Source organism: Procambarus clarkii, chromosome 54, assembly GCF_040958095.1.
Source record: "Procambarus clarkii isolate CNS0578487 chromosome 54, FALCON_Pclarkii_2.0, whole genome shotgun sequence".
Classification (NCBI taxonomy): Eukaryota; Metazoa; Arthropoda; class Malacostraca; order Decapoda; family Cambaridae; genus Procambarus; species Procambarus clarkii.
This window is the reverse complement of record NC_091203.1, coordinates 12,923,894-12,941,281: the sequence shown is the minus strand read 5'-3', so window position 1 is coordinate 12,941,281 and position 17,388 is coordinate 12,923,894. Positions and strand designations below refer to the sequence as shown.

General features: G+C 39.1%; 1 protein-coding gene across 1 annotated transcript; it reads right to left on the bottom strand.

The window, feature by feature from the left end:
- Positions 1-14,518: 14,518 nt before the first annotated feature.
- Positions 14,519-15,459, bottom strand: LOC138352528 (uncharacterized). Its single transcript, XM_069305023.1, has 2 exons — positions 15,422-15,459; positions 14,519-15,245 (listed from the first exon to the last, which is right to left on the bottom strand). The coding sequence occupies exons 1-2, from the start codon at positions 15,431-15,433 to the stop codon at positions 14,784-14,786; spliced, it is 474 nt and encodes a 157-aa protein (XP_069161124.1). The 5' UTR covers positions 15,434-15,459; the 3' UTR covers positions 14,519-14,783.
- Between the last annotated feature and the right edge of the window lie 1,929 nt (positions 15,460-17,388).

Here is a 17,388-nt window from a genome sequence, read left to right as displayed (position 1 = left end):
TTTACAGGAACTTCTTTTCCACAGCTCATAAAACAGAGGAAAGGGTCTTGAAAGATATTGCTAATAGGAACGTTATCCCTACAGACAAAAGTCAGAAGATACAATTGACGGTTTACTATAAAACCAAAAAACGGCCAACCTACTAATGAGAAACTCTCCAGACACAAAGCAGAACACTTTGAAAGAGAACAATGTCGTCTATGTCTTCAAATGCCCACTTGGGGACTGTAAGCCTCATAGAACTTAGTATATAGACAAGACAACAACATCTCTTTCCAGGCGATGAACGATGCATAAGCAATAGGGCTCCATTAAGTAACATATAATCTCTTCTCACAACCAGACCATCACCAGAGAAGTCTTAACAAAAAACACAGAAATCATCGATAGATGATTTCTGTGGCTAAGCAACGCATGTGCGTTGCTTAGCTACAGCAACCTTCCCTGTCCCTCAGTCCTCCCCACCATTCTCTCCTCACCTGCCTCCTCGAGCTCCCAACCATTCCCCTCTCCATCGTCCCCCCTTCCTCCCCATCATTCCCCACTCCACCCTACCCTCGTCTTTCCCACCATGCCCCCACTGCCCCTTTGTCCTCCCTACCATTCTCCATTCCCCCATCCCCTCGACCCCACAATCCCAAACTCCCTCGTCCACTCGTCCTTCCCCACTATTACCCCCTGCCTTGTCACCTCATCCTACCCACCATCTCTCACTTCCATCCCCTCGTCATACCCACCATCTCTCACTTCCATCCCCTCGTCATACCCACCATTCCCCACTCCTTCGTCCGATATCTTCCTCAATGGTCTGATGTTCCCATCAGAAAATCGGGAACATCAAGAGACCTGATGATCCCATCACTGAAGTATAAGAAAACAGTTAAAAACTGAAATGAAAAAATGAAAAAAACTATACTTACGAAATGAACGGTATGGTAAACAACACAGCTGAATTCCAATGCAATTCACACAAAATAATTAAATCAAAATGAAAATAAACAAAAATCTATGAAAATTTAATTTGCCAATGCAATCAGAAACATTGAAATGGAAATGTAACATATTTGGTTTAGCATGTGTGTTGTTCTTACATGCAACAGATGGCGCTGTTTGTCAAGAAAAGCATAGTTTTACCAGCCACAGGTGTGGCATCTATACTTATACTTACGAAATGAACGGTAAGGTAAACAACCCAGCTAAATTCCAACACATTGTCACACAAAAATATTATATTAAAAAATATAATAAATCCAAATCTATGAAAACAAAATTAATTAATGGAATCGGAAACATTGAAATGGAATTCGTAACATATTTAGTGTAGCGTGAATGTTGCTATTATGTGCAACAGATGGCGCTGTTTTTCAAAAACGCAGGTTTTTACATGTCACAGGGGGTAACATTTATATAGTAGGTATATAAAAAGAAGGGCCTATTCGAATGCAACGTTGTGTCAAAATTTTCAAGCAATTGGTGAAGAACTTTTGGAGATTACAGCGTGTGTTGTGCTTACGTCCAACAGATGGTACTGTTTTTCAAAAAAAGCATGTTTTTTCCTGTCACAGGTGAGGCATGTATACAGTAGATTTATAAAAAGACGCGCCTATTCGAACACAACGCTGTGTCAAAATTTTAAGGCAATCGGTAAAGATTTTTCAAAGATTTCCCTCATATGAAAAACACAGTTTTTCAGAAAAAGCATGTTTTTTTTACTGTCACAAACGTGACATCTACATAGTATGTATATAAAAACCTAGCAGAATGCGAATGGATCATTGTGTGAAAATTTCAAAGCAATTGGTGAAGAACTTTCGGAGATTAGCGATTTTGAACAAACGAACATTTCCATATTTTTTTATATAGATAATAATCAATTCTCTTTATATATCTATTTATTATTAATAATTTGAGATTTATAAACTTCTTTGAGAGCCCCAAAAATCCTGGAGATTATCTACCCTCCATCAATTTCATATTATAATATTAAGCAATCTAACAATATGTTAGCGTAACTAGAAAAACTAGACTATTAATGAGAAAATCACTTGAAAAATATACAGGGTGTACTTTGCATCTATCGATTTTAAACGTGTATAACATATGATGATAGAAATATTAATTAATTACGATGAAATTACAGTTCTGAATAGAGACCCAAATTCAATCTCATCAACTGCCTCAATAGTTTCTAAATAACTGCATTAAGTTTTTTTTACAACGGATATTAAACAATGAATATGTAGTAGTATTTAAATTTTCTTTAACAGCATCTCCTCAGGGTAGTGGTTACCAGATCTGGTGAGCGATTATGTAACAAGGAAGTTATTATCCAATAACAACACCTCTCCCTAGGACACCTAACTTCACGCTATAATAGCAGCTCCAGCCATAATTTTTTTTTCATCACCTCTTACTGTCAATCAAAGATAGCTTACACAGATCGCTTCAGAGAATCCTTCAATATAGAACAAGTGCATGGACGGATAATCTAGTAAAGATTCTAGGGAAAGTGGACTTGAAATGGACTAATAAAAACAAAGGAGAAGATCGACCATATCAACACTTTCGGCAGCCTCCTCCATGGGAAGAATCGCGACTAAAGATTACCATTGAAGGATTACCAGTTAAAAAATCAGCATGTGACTCGCAAAGATGTCGTAGAACGACAAATGGAAACCATCTCAAGACCGACAACGACTCACATTTTCACAGATGGATCATTTGATCAAGAAAGAGGTTCTGCTGGGCAGCAGTTTACACTACCAACCGTGAAGCTTACTGGAGCTTGAATAGTGGGTGCTCATCATTGCAGACAGAATTATATTCTCTGAAGGAGGCCATAAACTATACAATTGAGAATAATTTACATGATGTCATCATTCATATCGAGTCTAAATCATCGCTCCAGCTATTGTTATCCAGTCAACACAGAGATAATATACAACTCCTCACATAAATCCAAAACATAGGAAAAGAAGCCCATAATCTAGGGTTGTCAATCATCCTGTATTGGATACCAAGATACATTGGCATAGATGTAATAAAAAAGACAGACTCACTAGCAAAAACTGCCACTGCTCTACCTGTTGTACAGATTAAGGAGCAAATAAAAAAGAAAATACTCCCAACTATCAAAAGTCGCCACAGAGCCAAAGTAGCGGAAGGAAAATCCACTGCGATATGGTATGAATATGCCACTGGGTACTACTTTTTTAAGTCTGACAAAAAAGATATCCAGAGACATTGCAGTAGCCATACACAGACTCAGACTTGATTACAAGTGCTGCTAGGAGGTAATAAACCCAATAGTTAAAGAGTGTTATATCTGTGGAATAAAAGCAGAGGCGCCACTATTGCCCTACTTACTGGAATGTGAAGCTACTGAAGCCCTGGGCATCAAAGGAAACATTAATCCAACGACATGTGCATTAGATGCACATTCCACAGCCACTACAATGATTAGAATAGCCGTTAAAGAATGGGACGCACTAGTGAACATTCTGCACCTACATCCGCCACAAGATAATGTTATTAAAACACGACAAAAACAGAAGCGAAAAAGAAACAGGAAAAAGGAGGAAACCCCATCTCCATTTAAAACTTTGACCCAAATATCAGAGTAACAAGGTTATCACGAATAACCGAACTCAATTACGGGCTCACTATAGCTGGTGCTACATGGACATTTCATTCTGAGTAGCTAAATCTAAAACAACATCATTTTTTTACGGGCTCACCATAGCCTATAGTACATGGACATTTCGTTCTCAGTAGCTAAATCTAAAACAACAACAACATATTTTTTTCCCCAAAGAACCAGGAAATTCAAGACCCCATCTCAGTAAGAAGCTGTCTGGCCAAAACTGTGTAAAGAATGGCTCTTAATCGAATTGAAGGGAAGGCCAATTCTCTGGATCAAAATATGTTTGTTTACAGAAAAGGTGTGGCAACCACAGAATGCCTTACCTCCCTAATACATCAAATCAATGACAAACCAGGAATCTCTATTTTTCTGGACCTAGGAAAAAGCCTACGATTTAGCAAATTAATGTTCCAGCTACAATGTGCTGTCTGGTGGATAAGGAATCAAAAGACACGCTCTTGCCTTTGCTAAAGTAAGTCTGCTTAGCAGAGAAGCTGAAGTAAAATTCCAAGGAAAAACACCCCCCCCCCTCATCAAAGAGACTAGCAAATGGGACTATGCAGAAAGAAATACTAAGCTCATTCCTCTTCAACTGCTTCATGGAACAATTCCTGAAGCTCAAGTTACCAAAAGCAAACTTCTTAACTATGCACACGACTTTGTGGTATAAATGGCAAAGGCCCCATTAACCATGCACAAAAATGCCAATACATCATCAGCAGGGAAGAGGAGCGCATTGCAGTGAAAATAAACTTCAATAAAACCAAAGCATTGGCCGTTAGAATGAGAACTCAAGACATCAGACTCACAATACAAGGACATGAATTTGAGTGGGTTACCTCTTTTAAATATACTGGAGTCATAAAAGACAGCCAATTGAAATTCACTCAAGAATCTGAATATCTTCGGCAACATTGTAAAGCCAAAAAATCTGCTTTACATGCTCAAGACCACTTCTGGTTTCAGTTTCTAGCCAACACTGGAGGTCTCTGATGTACTGCCTGGCACCGTCACATGACTAGTGAGACTCAAACTCCACTGACATCTGGCGGATGCTCCCAGACGTCTTGACAAGTACCGCACACTACAGACCCCAATTCATCCACACTCATAAACCAATTCTGTCACGTAAAACGTCAGAGAGAATTTTCTAATTTATTCCTACACAACAATTTGGGTATAATACCACACCTGTTATTATCAACCCCTCTCCACTCATCCGCACCTGTCCTTGTCAAACCCTCCCTACTCGTCTGCACCTGTCCTTGTCAACCCCTCCCCACTCATCTGTTCCTGTCCTTGTCAAACACTCCCTGCTCGTCTGCACCTGTCCTTGTCAACCCTCCCTACTCTTCTGCACCTGTCCTTGTCAGCCCCTCCCTACTCATTCGCACCTGTCCTTCTCAACCCCTCCCCACTCCTCTGCACCTCTCCCAATTCATCTGCACCTGTCCTAATCAACCTCTCCCCACCCATCCGCACCTGTCCTTATCAACCCCTCCCCACTCATCTGCACCTGTCCTCTTCAAACCCTCCCCCACTCATCCTTACCTGTCCTTGTCAACCCCCTCCCCATTCATCTGCACCTATCATTATCAACCCCTTCCCACTATCCACGCCTGTCTTTGTCAACCCCTCCCACTTGTCTGCACATGTCCCTGTTAACTCCTCCCCACTCGTCTGCACCTGTCCTTGTCAGCCCCTTCCTATTCGTCAGCTCCTGTCCTTATCAGCACCTCTCAACTACTCTGCATCACTCCTTGTCAACCTCTTCTCATCGTTTGCAACTGTTTTTTTCATCCCGTTACCACTCAACAGCCCCACTCCATGTCAGCCTTTCCCCTCTCGTCTGCACCTGTACTTGTCATTCCCTTCCCACTCGCCAGCACACTTTCTTTTCAAACCCTCCCCATCGCCAATAGCTGTTTTACTCAAACCCTCCATATCGTCTGCACCTGTTTTTGTCAACCCCTCCTCACTCATCCGCATCTCTCCTGGTCAACCCCTTCCCACTCGTCAGCACATGTCTTTGTCAACCCCTCCCCGCTCATCTACACCTAACCCTGTCAACTCCCTACCCCGTCGTCAGCACCTATTCTTGCCAACCTCTTCCCACTTGTCTGCATCTGTCCTTGTTAACCCCTCCCTGTCCCCTTCTGGGAGCCGGTCGGCCGAGCGGAGAGCACGCTGGACTGTGATCCTGTGGTCCCGAGTTCGATCTTGGGCGCCGGCGAGAAACAATGGGCAGAGTTTCTTTCACCCTATGCCCCTGTTACCTAGCAGTAAATAGGTACCTAGGTGTTAGTCAGCTATCACAGGCTGCTTCCTAGGGGTGGAGGCTTGGTCGAGGACCGGGCCGCGGGGACACTAAAGCCCCGAAATCATCTTAAGATAACCTCCCTACTCGTCTGCACCTGTCCTTATCAACCCCTCCCCACTCGTCTCAAAATGTGCATCTTAACCCCTCCCCACTCATCCATACTTGTCTTCAGATAATAACGAATTTGACTATGTTTAAATAATTTTGGTAAAGATATCAGTTCTTGGAATTATGAAAATTGGAATTAGGGAACACAGCAGATGACCTGTTGACATTATTTCACGAGTCCTATTTAAATCCACCCCCTCCCCAACTCTCACCCATATTTATATATGTAATTTATTCCTGAAACCTGTTGAACCTCTTGCCTCTATAATACAAGAGGGTAGCGCATGCCACTTATCCACAATCCCATTTCCATTTCAGAATTTTCTAACATCCCTCCAAGGTTAAATTCTAATTTAATTTTGTGTATATTGTCCCGAAGTTCCTTGTGATAGTGGCGTCACATTTGTTTCCTTGGTACCAATCCCAGCTGTACCCAATGAGTCATAAATAAGATAAGCAATAATGTAATTTTAAATAAGGAATTAAAATTATAATTAGGTTCACTGAAACCATTGCCAATTATCTCTACCTCTAAAATATTTTAACGTCCTAGAGATGAGAGCTCTCCATTACTGACAGCAAAGATAAAAATCCTATACATGATGAAACAGTTGAGATTTATTATTATTATTCCAACAAGAGAAGGCAAATATAAATTTAACACACACAATAACGTCAACATAGGACTTGTGCACAAAACGTCTTTCATTTTACATGCTAGTTGAAGCATAAAATTAGGTAGAAGGATGTATGATGGTGAGATTCGTGTCTTGTGGATTACAAAATTTGATCTGATATGTTAGATTATTGACCTGCCATAAAACCTATGCATGTTAGTGGTTTTGCATGATTGTAAAAATACCAATCTTATGTAATCTCACCAACCCATTGCACCGATTTGTAAATAAAATGATTATTGTTATTATTATTATTATAATTATAATTATTATTATTATTATTATTATTATTAATATTATTATTATTATTATTATTATTATTATTATTATTATTATTATTATCATGTATTGAGATTTGGTGTTGAATCTAGGAATCGATTTCTGAGAAAATAATGTGTTCGCTTTAGATGGCTTATGATATATAAACACATATTTATATACACCATACATGTCTAATACCATTTTAACAAAGACTAAATTCTACATAAGAGTTTGCTATTAAATAAAATTCAATATATTCATATTGAGATTTCCGCATTTAAATATTTTTATGTAGACTTACTACAGATGTTAGGCGGATGGAATACCGTTGGGGAAATAACAAACGTTTGGTGGGGTCGGGGCGCGAACTCACAAAGTCAAAGCATCCATTTCATAAATATTGTCAGTGATTCATTCCTTTGATGCAATTAAGGGGAAAATACAATATTTTTTTCTAACACCTACCTTGATATAAGGTTACAGTGAATTTAGTTTATCAGGCGAGTATTCTGAGTGTTGATTATTTATATTTAATGCCAATTTTACACGATAAAATTATGTGAGACCCGCAGGGATAGTTCATTGTGCAGTGCCACTCATCATGTGAGTAAAAATACTGCCACAATGACATTATTTGGCAACGTTAAACGTCTTATGAGTGAACTCACTACAGTTAGAGTATTGGGCAGTGTCACTCCTCGTATGAGTAAACATACCGCAAATGAAAATATTGGGCAGTGCCAGTCATGCTCTGGTTGAGCATCCTTTACTGACCGTATTGGGCAGTGTTACTAATCTGTAAGTGAAAATATCGTTACATTGACAGAACCAGTTGAAATAAGAGTTGTAAATAGCTTTGAGTGTATATATACTACGTACAGATTAGAGAACTACGTAGATTCTGTGACAAATTTTCACTCAATCAGCAGATATCGGAGCCAACGAGAAATGAAAATATTCTAGATCTGGTCTTTACGAACAATGAAGACATTATCAGAGACATTACGATATCAGATACCACATACTCAGATCACAAACTCATTGAAGTGCAAACGACCATCAATACTCAGAATAGACCTAAAACGTTGATAAAGCGAGAGGGGCTATTCAGTAAATTCAATTTTAATAATAAAAGGATAGACTGGGAGATAATAAACAGGGAACTTACAAACATTCCATGGGGATCTGTTCTAAATAATACAAGTCCTACAGAAGGAATAGAAAAACTTACTTCAGAAGCGTATCAAGTCTGTCTGAAACATGTTCCTTTGAGGAAAGCCAGAAAGAGATATAACGTAGAAAGAGAACGCAGACGGCACTATAAACGCAGGAAAAAAATAACGGAACTGCTTATGCAGACACGAATTTCCCGTCAAAGAAGGAATAATTTAAATAGGGAGATTGAAGAAATCGAGCGGAAATTGAAACACTCATATGAAACTGAAGAAAGGCAGTTAGAACAGAAAGCAATTCAGGAAATAAAGAAAAATCCAAAATATTTTTTCTCATATGCGAAATCAAAAGCAAAAACCACTGCCAGTATTGGACCTATTCGTACAAGTGAAGGTTCATACACGGAGGATGACAAAGAAATTAGTGAAATCCTAAAAAAGCAGTATGAGGACATGTTTAGCACTCCAATAAACAACATGAAGGTGGAAGATCCAGACAATTTCTTTATGCGGGATATTCAAACCCCGGTAAATATAACTGATATAAACACGAGCGCACTATATTTTGAAAAAGAAATTGAAAACATGCCCATGCACTCGGCCCCAGGTCCAGACTCATGGAATTCAATATTTATAAAGAAATGCAAAGTGCCGGTAGCACAGGCACTCAGTATAGTGTGGAGGAAGAGCTTGGACACGGGGGAGATACCAGATGCACTTAAAGTAGCAGACATAGCCCCTCTACACAAGGGAGGGAGCAAAGCATTGGCAAAAAATTATAGACCAGTTGCACTAACATCGCACATCATAAAAGTATTTGAGAGAGTGATTAGGAGTCAGGTCACCAATTTCATGGAGACCAATGACCTTCATAACCCAGGCCAACATGGATTTCGAGCGGGAAGATCGTGCCTCTCACAGCTACTTGAGCACTACGACAAAGTCACTGAGGCATTAGAAGAGAAACAGAATGCTGATGTGATATACACGGACTTCGCAAAGGCCTTCGATAAATGTGACCATGGCGTGATAGCACACAAAATGAAGTCAATGGGAATAACCGGTAAAGTAGGACGCTGGATACTCAGTTTTCTGTCAAACAGGACTCAGCGAGTAACTGTCAACCATATAAAATCTAGTCCAAGTGCAGTGAAAAGCTCTGTACCTCAGGGTACAGTCCTTGCACCACTGCTTTTCCTTATTCTTATATCAGATATAGACAAAAATACAAGTCACAGCTTCGTATCATCCTTTGCAGATGACACAAAAATCAGTATGAAAATTACCTCGGCTGAGGACATTGAAAAACTTCAAGCTGATATTAATAAAGTTTTCGACTGGGCATCAGAAAATAACATGATGTTTAACAGTGATAAATTCCAGGTACTCAGGTGCGGTAAAAATGAGGACCTTAAACATAATACAGAGTACAAAACACAATCAAATGCACCCATAGTAGGAAAACAGCATGTAAAGGATTTGGGAATAATAATGTCTGACGACCTAACGTTTAAGGAGCATAACCAAGCAAATATTGCGACAGCCAGAAAAATGATAGGATGGATTACGAGAACTTTCAAATCCAGGGATCCCATCACAATGGTTGTACTCTTCAAGGCACTTGTGTTGTCCCGTCTTGAGTACTGCTCAGTACTCACTTCCCCCTTCAAAGCAGGAGAGATTGCTGAAATAGAGGGTATACAGAGAACATATACGGCACGCATAGACGCAATAAAGCACCTAAATTATTGGGATCGTCTCAAAGCCCTCCAAATGTACTCACTAGAAAGAAGACGAGAGAGATATCAAATAATATACACCTGGAAGATACTGGAGGGCCAAGTACCAAATCTACACAGTAAAATAACAACGTACTGGAGTGAACGACATGGAAGAAAATGTAGAATAGAACCAATGAAGAGCAGAGGTGCCATAGGCACAATCAGAGAACACTGTATAAACATCAGAGGTCCGCGGTTGTTCAACGTCCTCCCAGCAAGCATAAGAAATATTGCCGGAACAACCGTGGACATTTTTAAGAGGAAACTAGATTTATTCCTCCAAGGAGTGCCGGACCAACCGGGCTGTGGTGGGTATGTGGGCCTGCGGGCCGCTCCAAGCAACAGCCTGGTGGACCAAACTCTCACAAGTCGAGCCTGGCCTCGGGCCGGGCTTGGGGAGTAGACGAACTCCCAGAACCCCATCAACCAGGTATCAACCAGGTAACAGTATGTATGTATGAATAGGAGCCTGATAGCTGAGTGAACAGTGCCTCGGATTTGTATTTTATAGGTTCCAGGTTCGATACCCGGTGGAGGCGGAAACAAATTGACAGAGTTTCTTTCACCCTGATGCCCCTGTTATCTTGCAGGAAATAAGTACCAGGGAGTTGGACAGCCGCTACTGGCTGCTTCCTGGGGGTATGTAACAAAATAGAGGCATGGTCGAGGACCGGGCAGCAGGGACGCTAGGCCCAAAAATCGACTCAAGATACAGTATATAATGTATAAAATATAGAGAACAAAAATGTGGATAATAGAATAAAAGAACACTATATGTATTGAATAATATATAAAAGCCTAAAAATAATAAATACATTTTTTAATAGAGCCTAAAAAATGTCAACCCGTCATTAATTGGGGAATGGTTTACTTAATGGACAAGTAATATTTAAATACTTTTTTAATATATCTTCTGTTTTTTTATCATATTACGTTCTGTGAAATTAGATGTTTATACTCATGCTGAATATGCCGCAAATTCACAACAGTGGACTCTCAAACCCAAGTTGTTTGTATATAATCATTGAGCCTGTGTCACACAAAAATCACAATAACGTGATGCATCAAAAGAACAAATCCACAAGGGCCGTAACGAGGATTCGAACATGCGTCCGGGAGCATCCCAGACGCTGCATTAATCGACTGACCTACGACATGGTTAAAAGAGTTGAAACCGAAGTTCTACTGAGCTTACTGGATCCCACAGCCTCTCCGAGACACAAACCAGGGTTTTACAAAACTCCCCCATGCACTCGAGCTATGTCAATAGGCCGTTCTCCCTCTTTGCCCTTACATCATTACACACAGAAATCACAATAACGTGTTGCATCAAATGAACATATCCACAAGTACCGTGATGAGGATTCGAACCTGCGTCCGGGAGCATCCCAGACGCTGCCTTAATCGACTGAGCTACGACATGATTAAAAGAGTTGAAACCGAAGTTCTACTGAACTTACTGAAAGTTAGACAGCTATTCCGGGCTGTTTCCTGGGTGTGAGTGTGTGAAAAAACCTAGTAGTTAGTAACAGTTGATTGATTGACAGTTGAGAGGCTGGCCGAAAGAGCAGAGCTCAGCCCCCGCAAGCACAACTAGGTGAATATAACTAGGTAAATACTACACCCATTGCATAGGCTATTTCGCCTCACCAATATTATGGCTACCCAATGTCTCACCCATCCCACACATTTTGTCACTTTCTCACCACTCTCTCACATTAACACACCCTTTACATTACCTAACATTATCCTCACTATACCAACACCACTTTCGTGTCACTTATAATCTCACCCTACCGCACACAGAAATCACAATAGTGTGATGCATCAAATGAACAAATTCACAAGGGCCGTGACGGGGGATCGAACCTTCGTCCGAGAGGATTCCAGACGCTGCCTTGCCTTAAGCGACTGCCTCAGTCGATTAAAGCAGCGTCTGGGATTCTCTCGGACGTAGCTTCAAACCATCGTCACGGCCCTTGTGGATTTGCTCACCTCACTACATCCATCCTAAACATTATCACACCCATTCATCCTTCCATCAACAAACATTTGCTCACCACGCGCCTAACCTCTCCGGCAAGGCTCTACAGACCATCTCAAATAAGCACAATAAAATTAAACATTCTGTTTGACAAATTAGCCGCGGCACGAAACCATCAGAACTAAATTAATCACAAAGGCGTCAGTGAAATCTTCGGTGTTGAGGCGTAATGGTCACACTTAATACAAACTCCTGAATTTCCTACAATTCTTGAAACATAGTTTTTATTTTTATTCTCATGCGGCTCCTGACAAATTCTGAGTAACTATACTCATTGTGTTTACTCCCTTTAGCACTCATATGAACAATTATTATTCTCCAAATAATGATTGGATGAGAGTTTTTATACTTTATTGAAAAAATTATAATTATTATTTGTAGGCTTATATTTATTATTCAATACATATAATGTTCTTTTATTCTATTATCCACATTTTCGTCCCTACATTTTATATGCTATATTCTGCATCTTGAGTTGATTTCGGGGATTAGCGTCCCGAGGCATGGTCCTCGACCATGCCTCCTTTTTATTGTCATTGTGGCAGCATGTTTACTCACATCATGAGTGGCGCTGGGCACTGTTCCTGATATTTGTAAATGAACTTCCAGAGGGAATAGATTCCTTCCTGTCATTGTTAGCTGATGATGCAAAAATTATGAGGAGGATTAAGAAGGAGGAAGATAATATGAGGCTACAAGATGACCTAGACAGACTAAATGAATGGCCTAACAAATGTCTACTAAAGGTTAACCCCGAGTTTATGCAAGGTAATGAAACTATACAGTGGAAACAGGAGATCAGATTCAGGATACTGAATGAGAGATGAAGTCATTCATAACACGGACAAAGAAAGATCTAGGAGTTGATGTCACAACAAACCTGTCTCCTGAAGCCCACATCAAGATAATATCATCTGCGGCGTATGCGAGGCTGGCTAACATCAGAACTGCCTTCAGATCCTGTGTAAGGAATCATTCAGAACCTTGTATATCGCATATGCAAGACCAATCCTGGAGTATGCAGCCCCAGCATGGAGCCTGTACCTTGTCAAGCACAAGATGAAGCTGGAAAAAGTTCTTAGGTACGCCACTAGTCTAGTCCCAGAACTAAAAAGCATGAGTTACGAGGAAAAGCCACGTGAAATGAACCTCATAAGACTGGAAGACAGAGGAGTAGGTGGAGACATGATCACTACATCCAAAATTCTCAGTGGAATTGACAGGGTTATCTTGAGTTGACTTCGGGGCTTTAATGTCCCTGCAGCCCGGTCCTCAACCAGGCCGCTACCCCAAGGAAGGAGCCCGTGACAGCTGACTAATTCCCAGGTACGTATTTACTGCTAGGTAACAGGGGCATAGGGTGAAAGAAACTCTGAACATTGTTTCTCGCCGGCGCCCGGGGCCACAGGATCACGTGCCAGCGTGCTGTCCACTCGGCCGGCCGGCTCCATTCGGGTAGATAAAGATAAACTGTTTAACACGGGTGGTACACGAACAAGGGGACACAGGTGGAAATTGAGTACCGAAATTAGTTACTGGGATATTAGAAAGAACATTTTCAGTGTCAGGGAAGTTAACAGATGCGTGCATTAACATCACTGCTTTAAGGCAGTGATGTGGTGGAGGTTGACTCCATACAAAGTTTCAAATGTAGATATGATAGAGCCCAGTAGGCTCAGGTATCTCTACACCAGTTGATTGACAGTTGAGAGGGGGGACCAAAGAGCCGGAGCTTAACCCCCGCAAACACAAATAAGTGAGTACAGTGAACTAGCTCTCGTGGGCTGATTTTTTTTTTCGTCTAAAACTGTCAGTAAATATATTTCATGAACACTCAGAATACTCTACTGATAAACTTATTTCACTTTAAACTTACAGTAATGCGAGTCTTAGTAAACATTATCGTATTTTACCCTTATTTGCATCAAAGGAATGAACCGACAATATTTATAAAATGGATGTTTTGGCTTGGCAAGTCGTGGCCCTTTCCCATCCAACGCTATTCCATCCACCTAACATCTGTATTAACTATACATAAAATAATATATATTGATTTTTATTTTATTTAAATATAAATATTTGATTTTATTTAAATATAAATACATTTAAACATTAAAAATATTTAAATGCTTACATCTCAATTTGAACTTACTGTATTGTATTTGATAGCAAACTGTTATGTAGAATTTAGTGTTTGTCAAAATGTTTATTTAAATATACCTCTATATATCGCATGCTTATTAAAGCAAGCATACAATTTCCACGGAAATCGTTTCCTACGTTCAGTACCAAATCGCAATATATACAAGTATTTGCTCTATAAAAATAATTAATTACATTCATCTTTTTTCATCAATATTATTGACGGAAGTTAATATATTCTTCCAGATATATTAACCATATCAACATTAAACATCTTAACCATGTCAAACAACCGGAAACACATTGAATCGTTTTCAGCGTTATGATACCACTATGATATTAATGATGCAAATGATAATTAATAACCAACTTAACAATTATTATATAGATATATTTCTTTGCTATACAACAGTACACTCATCAAATCAACATTGAACGTGTTGAATAATTTAATGTATATTTCAGCTCATAGATGTCATGGTGATAGTAATCCTGGCGATGAGTGCGATCTTTGCAATTGTTTGTCATGTAGGCCTCGTAGTCTGAAAATTATTGTTGAGATGGTTTACCATATAGTCTGATTTCCCATAGACCTAAATGTAAATAGAGATGGTGTAATTTAGATCAGCAGAAATCTAGTAATAGTGGTGACTATAATGGTTTAGTGGCCGGTAACCATAATTAGAGAAGACTGAATAGGATGGTTCAGGATCAGCAGACCTCTTGTAGAAATGGGGGCCATAACTGTGACGGGGAGCGTAGTAGACAGGATACGATGGTTCAGGCTCTGGTTCGGCAGACCTCTTGTAGAATTGGCGGCCATAATTGTGACTGGGAGCGTAGTAGACAGGATAAGTTGGTTCAGGTTCTGGTTCGGCAGACCTCTTGTAGTAATGGTGGCCATAACCATGTCGAAGGCCGGAGGAATAAATTGGGTATGATGGTTCAGGCTCTGGCTCGGCAGACCTCTTTCCATTGTGGTAACGGTGAATGTATGCAGGGTAAGCACTACCGTAATTGCTCGTCACGTAACTGGGCTCCGCATCTCGCTTCTCAATCTCAGAAGCGCAAGCGGCAGCCGTAAGGATCACAAACACCTAAATATGAAAAAATCACACGTACAGACATATAATATTTACCAGTAAATACTACATTTTCATTTGCGTAAATGAAATATTCTTCGAAAAGACTACTACTTTCCTTGATATATTATGTAATACATTGCATTAAATATTATCCAATATCAGAGAGTCCGATTGTTAGTGCAACTTACCGAGAGCTTCATGGCTGAAAGTTGGTTAGCTGTGGCCACAGCTGAGCGAGTGTGTCTTGCAGCAGTGATGCCGGGGTTTTATACGGGAGAGTCTTGAGTCCTTGAATCGTAACTCAATGTTATAGTGACGTTCCACTGAGAAAGCTGTAATTAATATGTTTCTTATCACTTTATTTTATTAAATTTTTCCATATATAATCAATTACATATTATATTATATGATTTTCCTTTAGGTTAACAAATACAAAACCCTAGTTAAATGTCAAATATTAAATGTATGAACTTGTTTTACTTATCGTTAAGAGAATGCACTGTTTACTATTTCTTGTTAATCTTAGCAAGTATTGCATACCTGGTATATACAGGGATAGTTTACCTTGGTCCTTTATTAGGTTCCAAATTGAAATATGCTTAGTGGTTCGCAAGTAATCTCATGCTGTAGCTTTAATACTTCCCTCGGTTTAAAAGCCTTAAACCTAACTTCATTCCAACATATGCTAGACTTTTCAAGTAATATAGTGTTAGGCAAATCTAAGTATTCTTGAGAATTTGGTAATACACTTTAATAAGATTTATTGACTGCGTTAAAAAAAAATTATTATTAATTCCAAAATTTACTTTTACTTTTTCTTTCAAATATTTTTCAAATAATTAAAATTTTATTGTAAATATTTTTAAAATAGTTTGAATTAATTTACAAAAAATATATTACTAATTTTATTAGGTAATTTATTATTTATAATGTTATTAAATAATTTAGTTAATTAAATTAATTAACTCATTTTTATAACTAAAATTAAATATAAATTTATTATATGTAATAAATTATATATCAATTATATTAATTAATTAATAATTAATATTGATTTTAAAAATCAATAATAAATTATATTAATTTGAATTTATCTATATATCTCTATTTATTGTTAATAATATGAAATGTATAATCTTTTGTGAGCTCCCAAACGTTTCTGGAGATTATCTACTCTCATCAACTACATACATATTGAGAAATTTAGCAATACGTTAGCGTAGAAAAACGCCAACCTTGTTTAGTGTCTCCGAGAGGCTACAGGATTCAGTAAGTTCAGTAACACTTTGCTTTCAACTCTTTTTTGACCATATCGTAGCTCAGTCGATTAAGGCAGCGTCTGGGATGATTTCGGACGTAGGTTCGAATCCTCGTCACTTCCCTTGTGGATTTGTTCATTACAGGGTTCTTTGCATATATGAAGTTTGAAATGTGTATAAAATAATACGATAATTATATAAATTGTATGCGATGTAATTACAGTTCTGAATAGAGAACCATATTCAATCTCATCAACTGCCTCAATAGTTTCTAAATAACTGTTAACATATTTTATAACGGATATTAAACAATGAACATACAGCAGTATTTATGTTTTCTTTAACAGTATCTCCTCAGGGCAGTGGTTACCAGATCTGGTGAGCGATTATGTAACAAAGAAGTTATTACCCAGTTTATATACATCTCCCTAAGAAACCTGACTTCACGCTATAACAGCAGCTACAGTCAATCATTGTTTTTTCACAGCCCCGCTCCTGTGCCAGGTAATTCCACTACGGGCTCACCTATAGCCCGTTCTACTTGGAACTTTTGTTCTGAGTAGCAGAATCTAAAACAACAAACAACAATCCTTGTTTGGACAAGTTACAGACCCGCTCCTGTGCCAGGTAAGTCCACAACGGGCTCACCATAGCCCGTGCTACTTGCCCCGCTCCTGTGCCAGGTAAGTCCTCTAGTTGCTAACCATAGCCCATGCTACTTATTTATTTATTTATATACAAGAAGGTACATTGGGTTTGTGAGAATACATAGCATGGTATTTACAATCTTGTAAAGCCACTAGTACACGCAACGTTTCGGGCAGGTCCCTATTCTAACAGAAAATTTTAAGTAGGTAAATTCTAGCGGAATTAATAAAATGATAACAGGTACATTG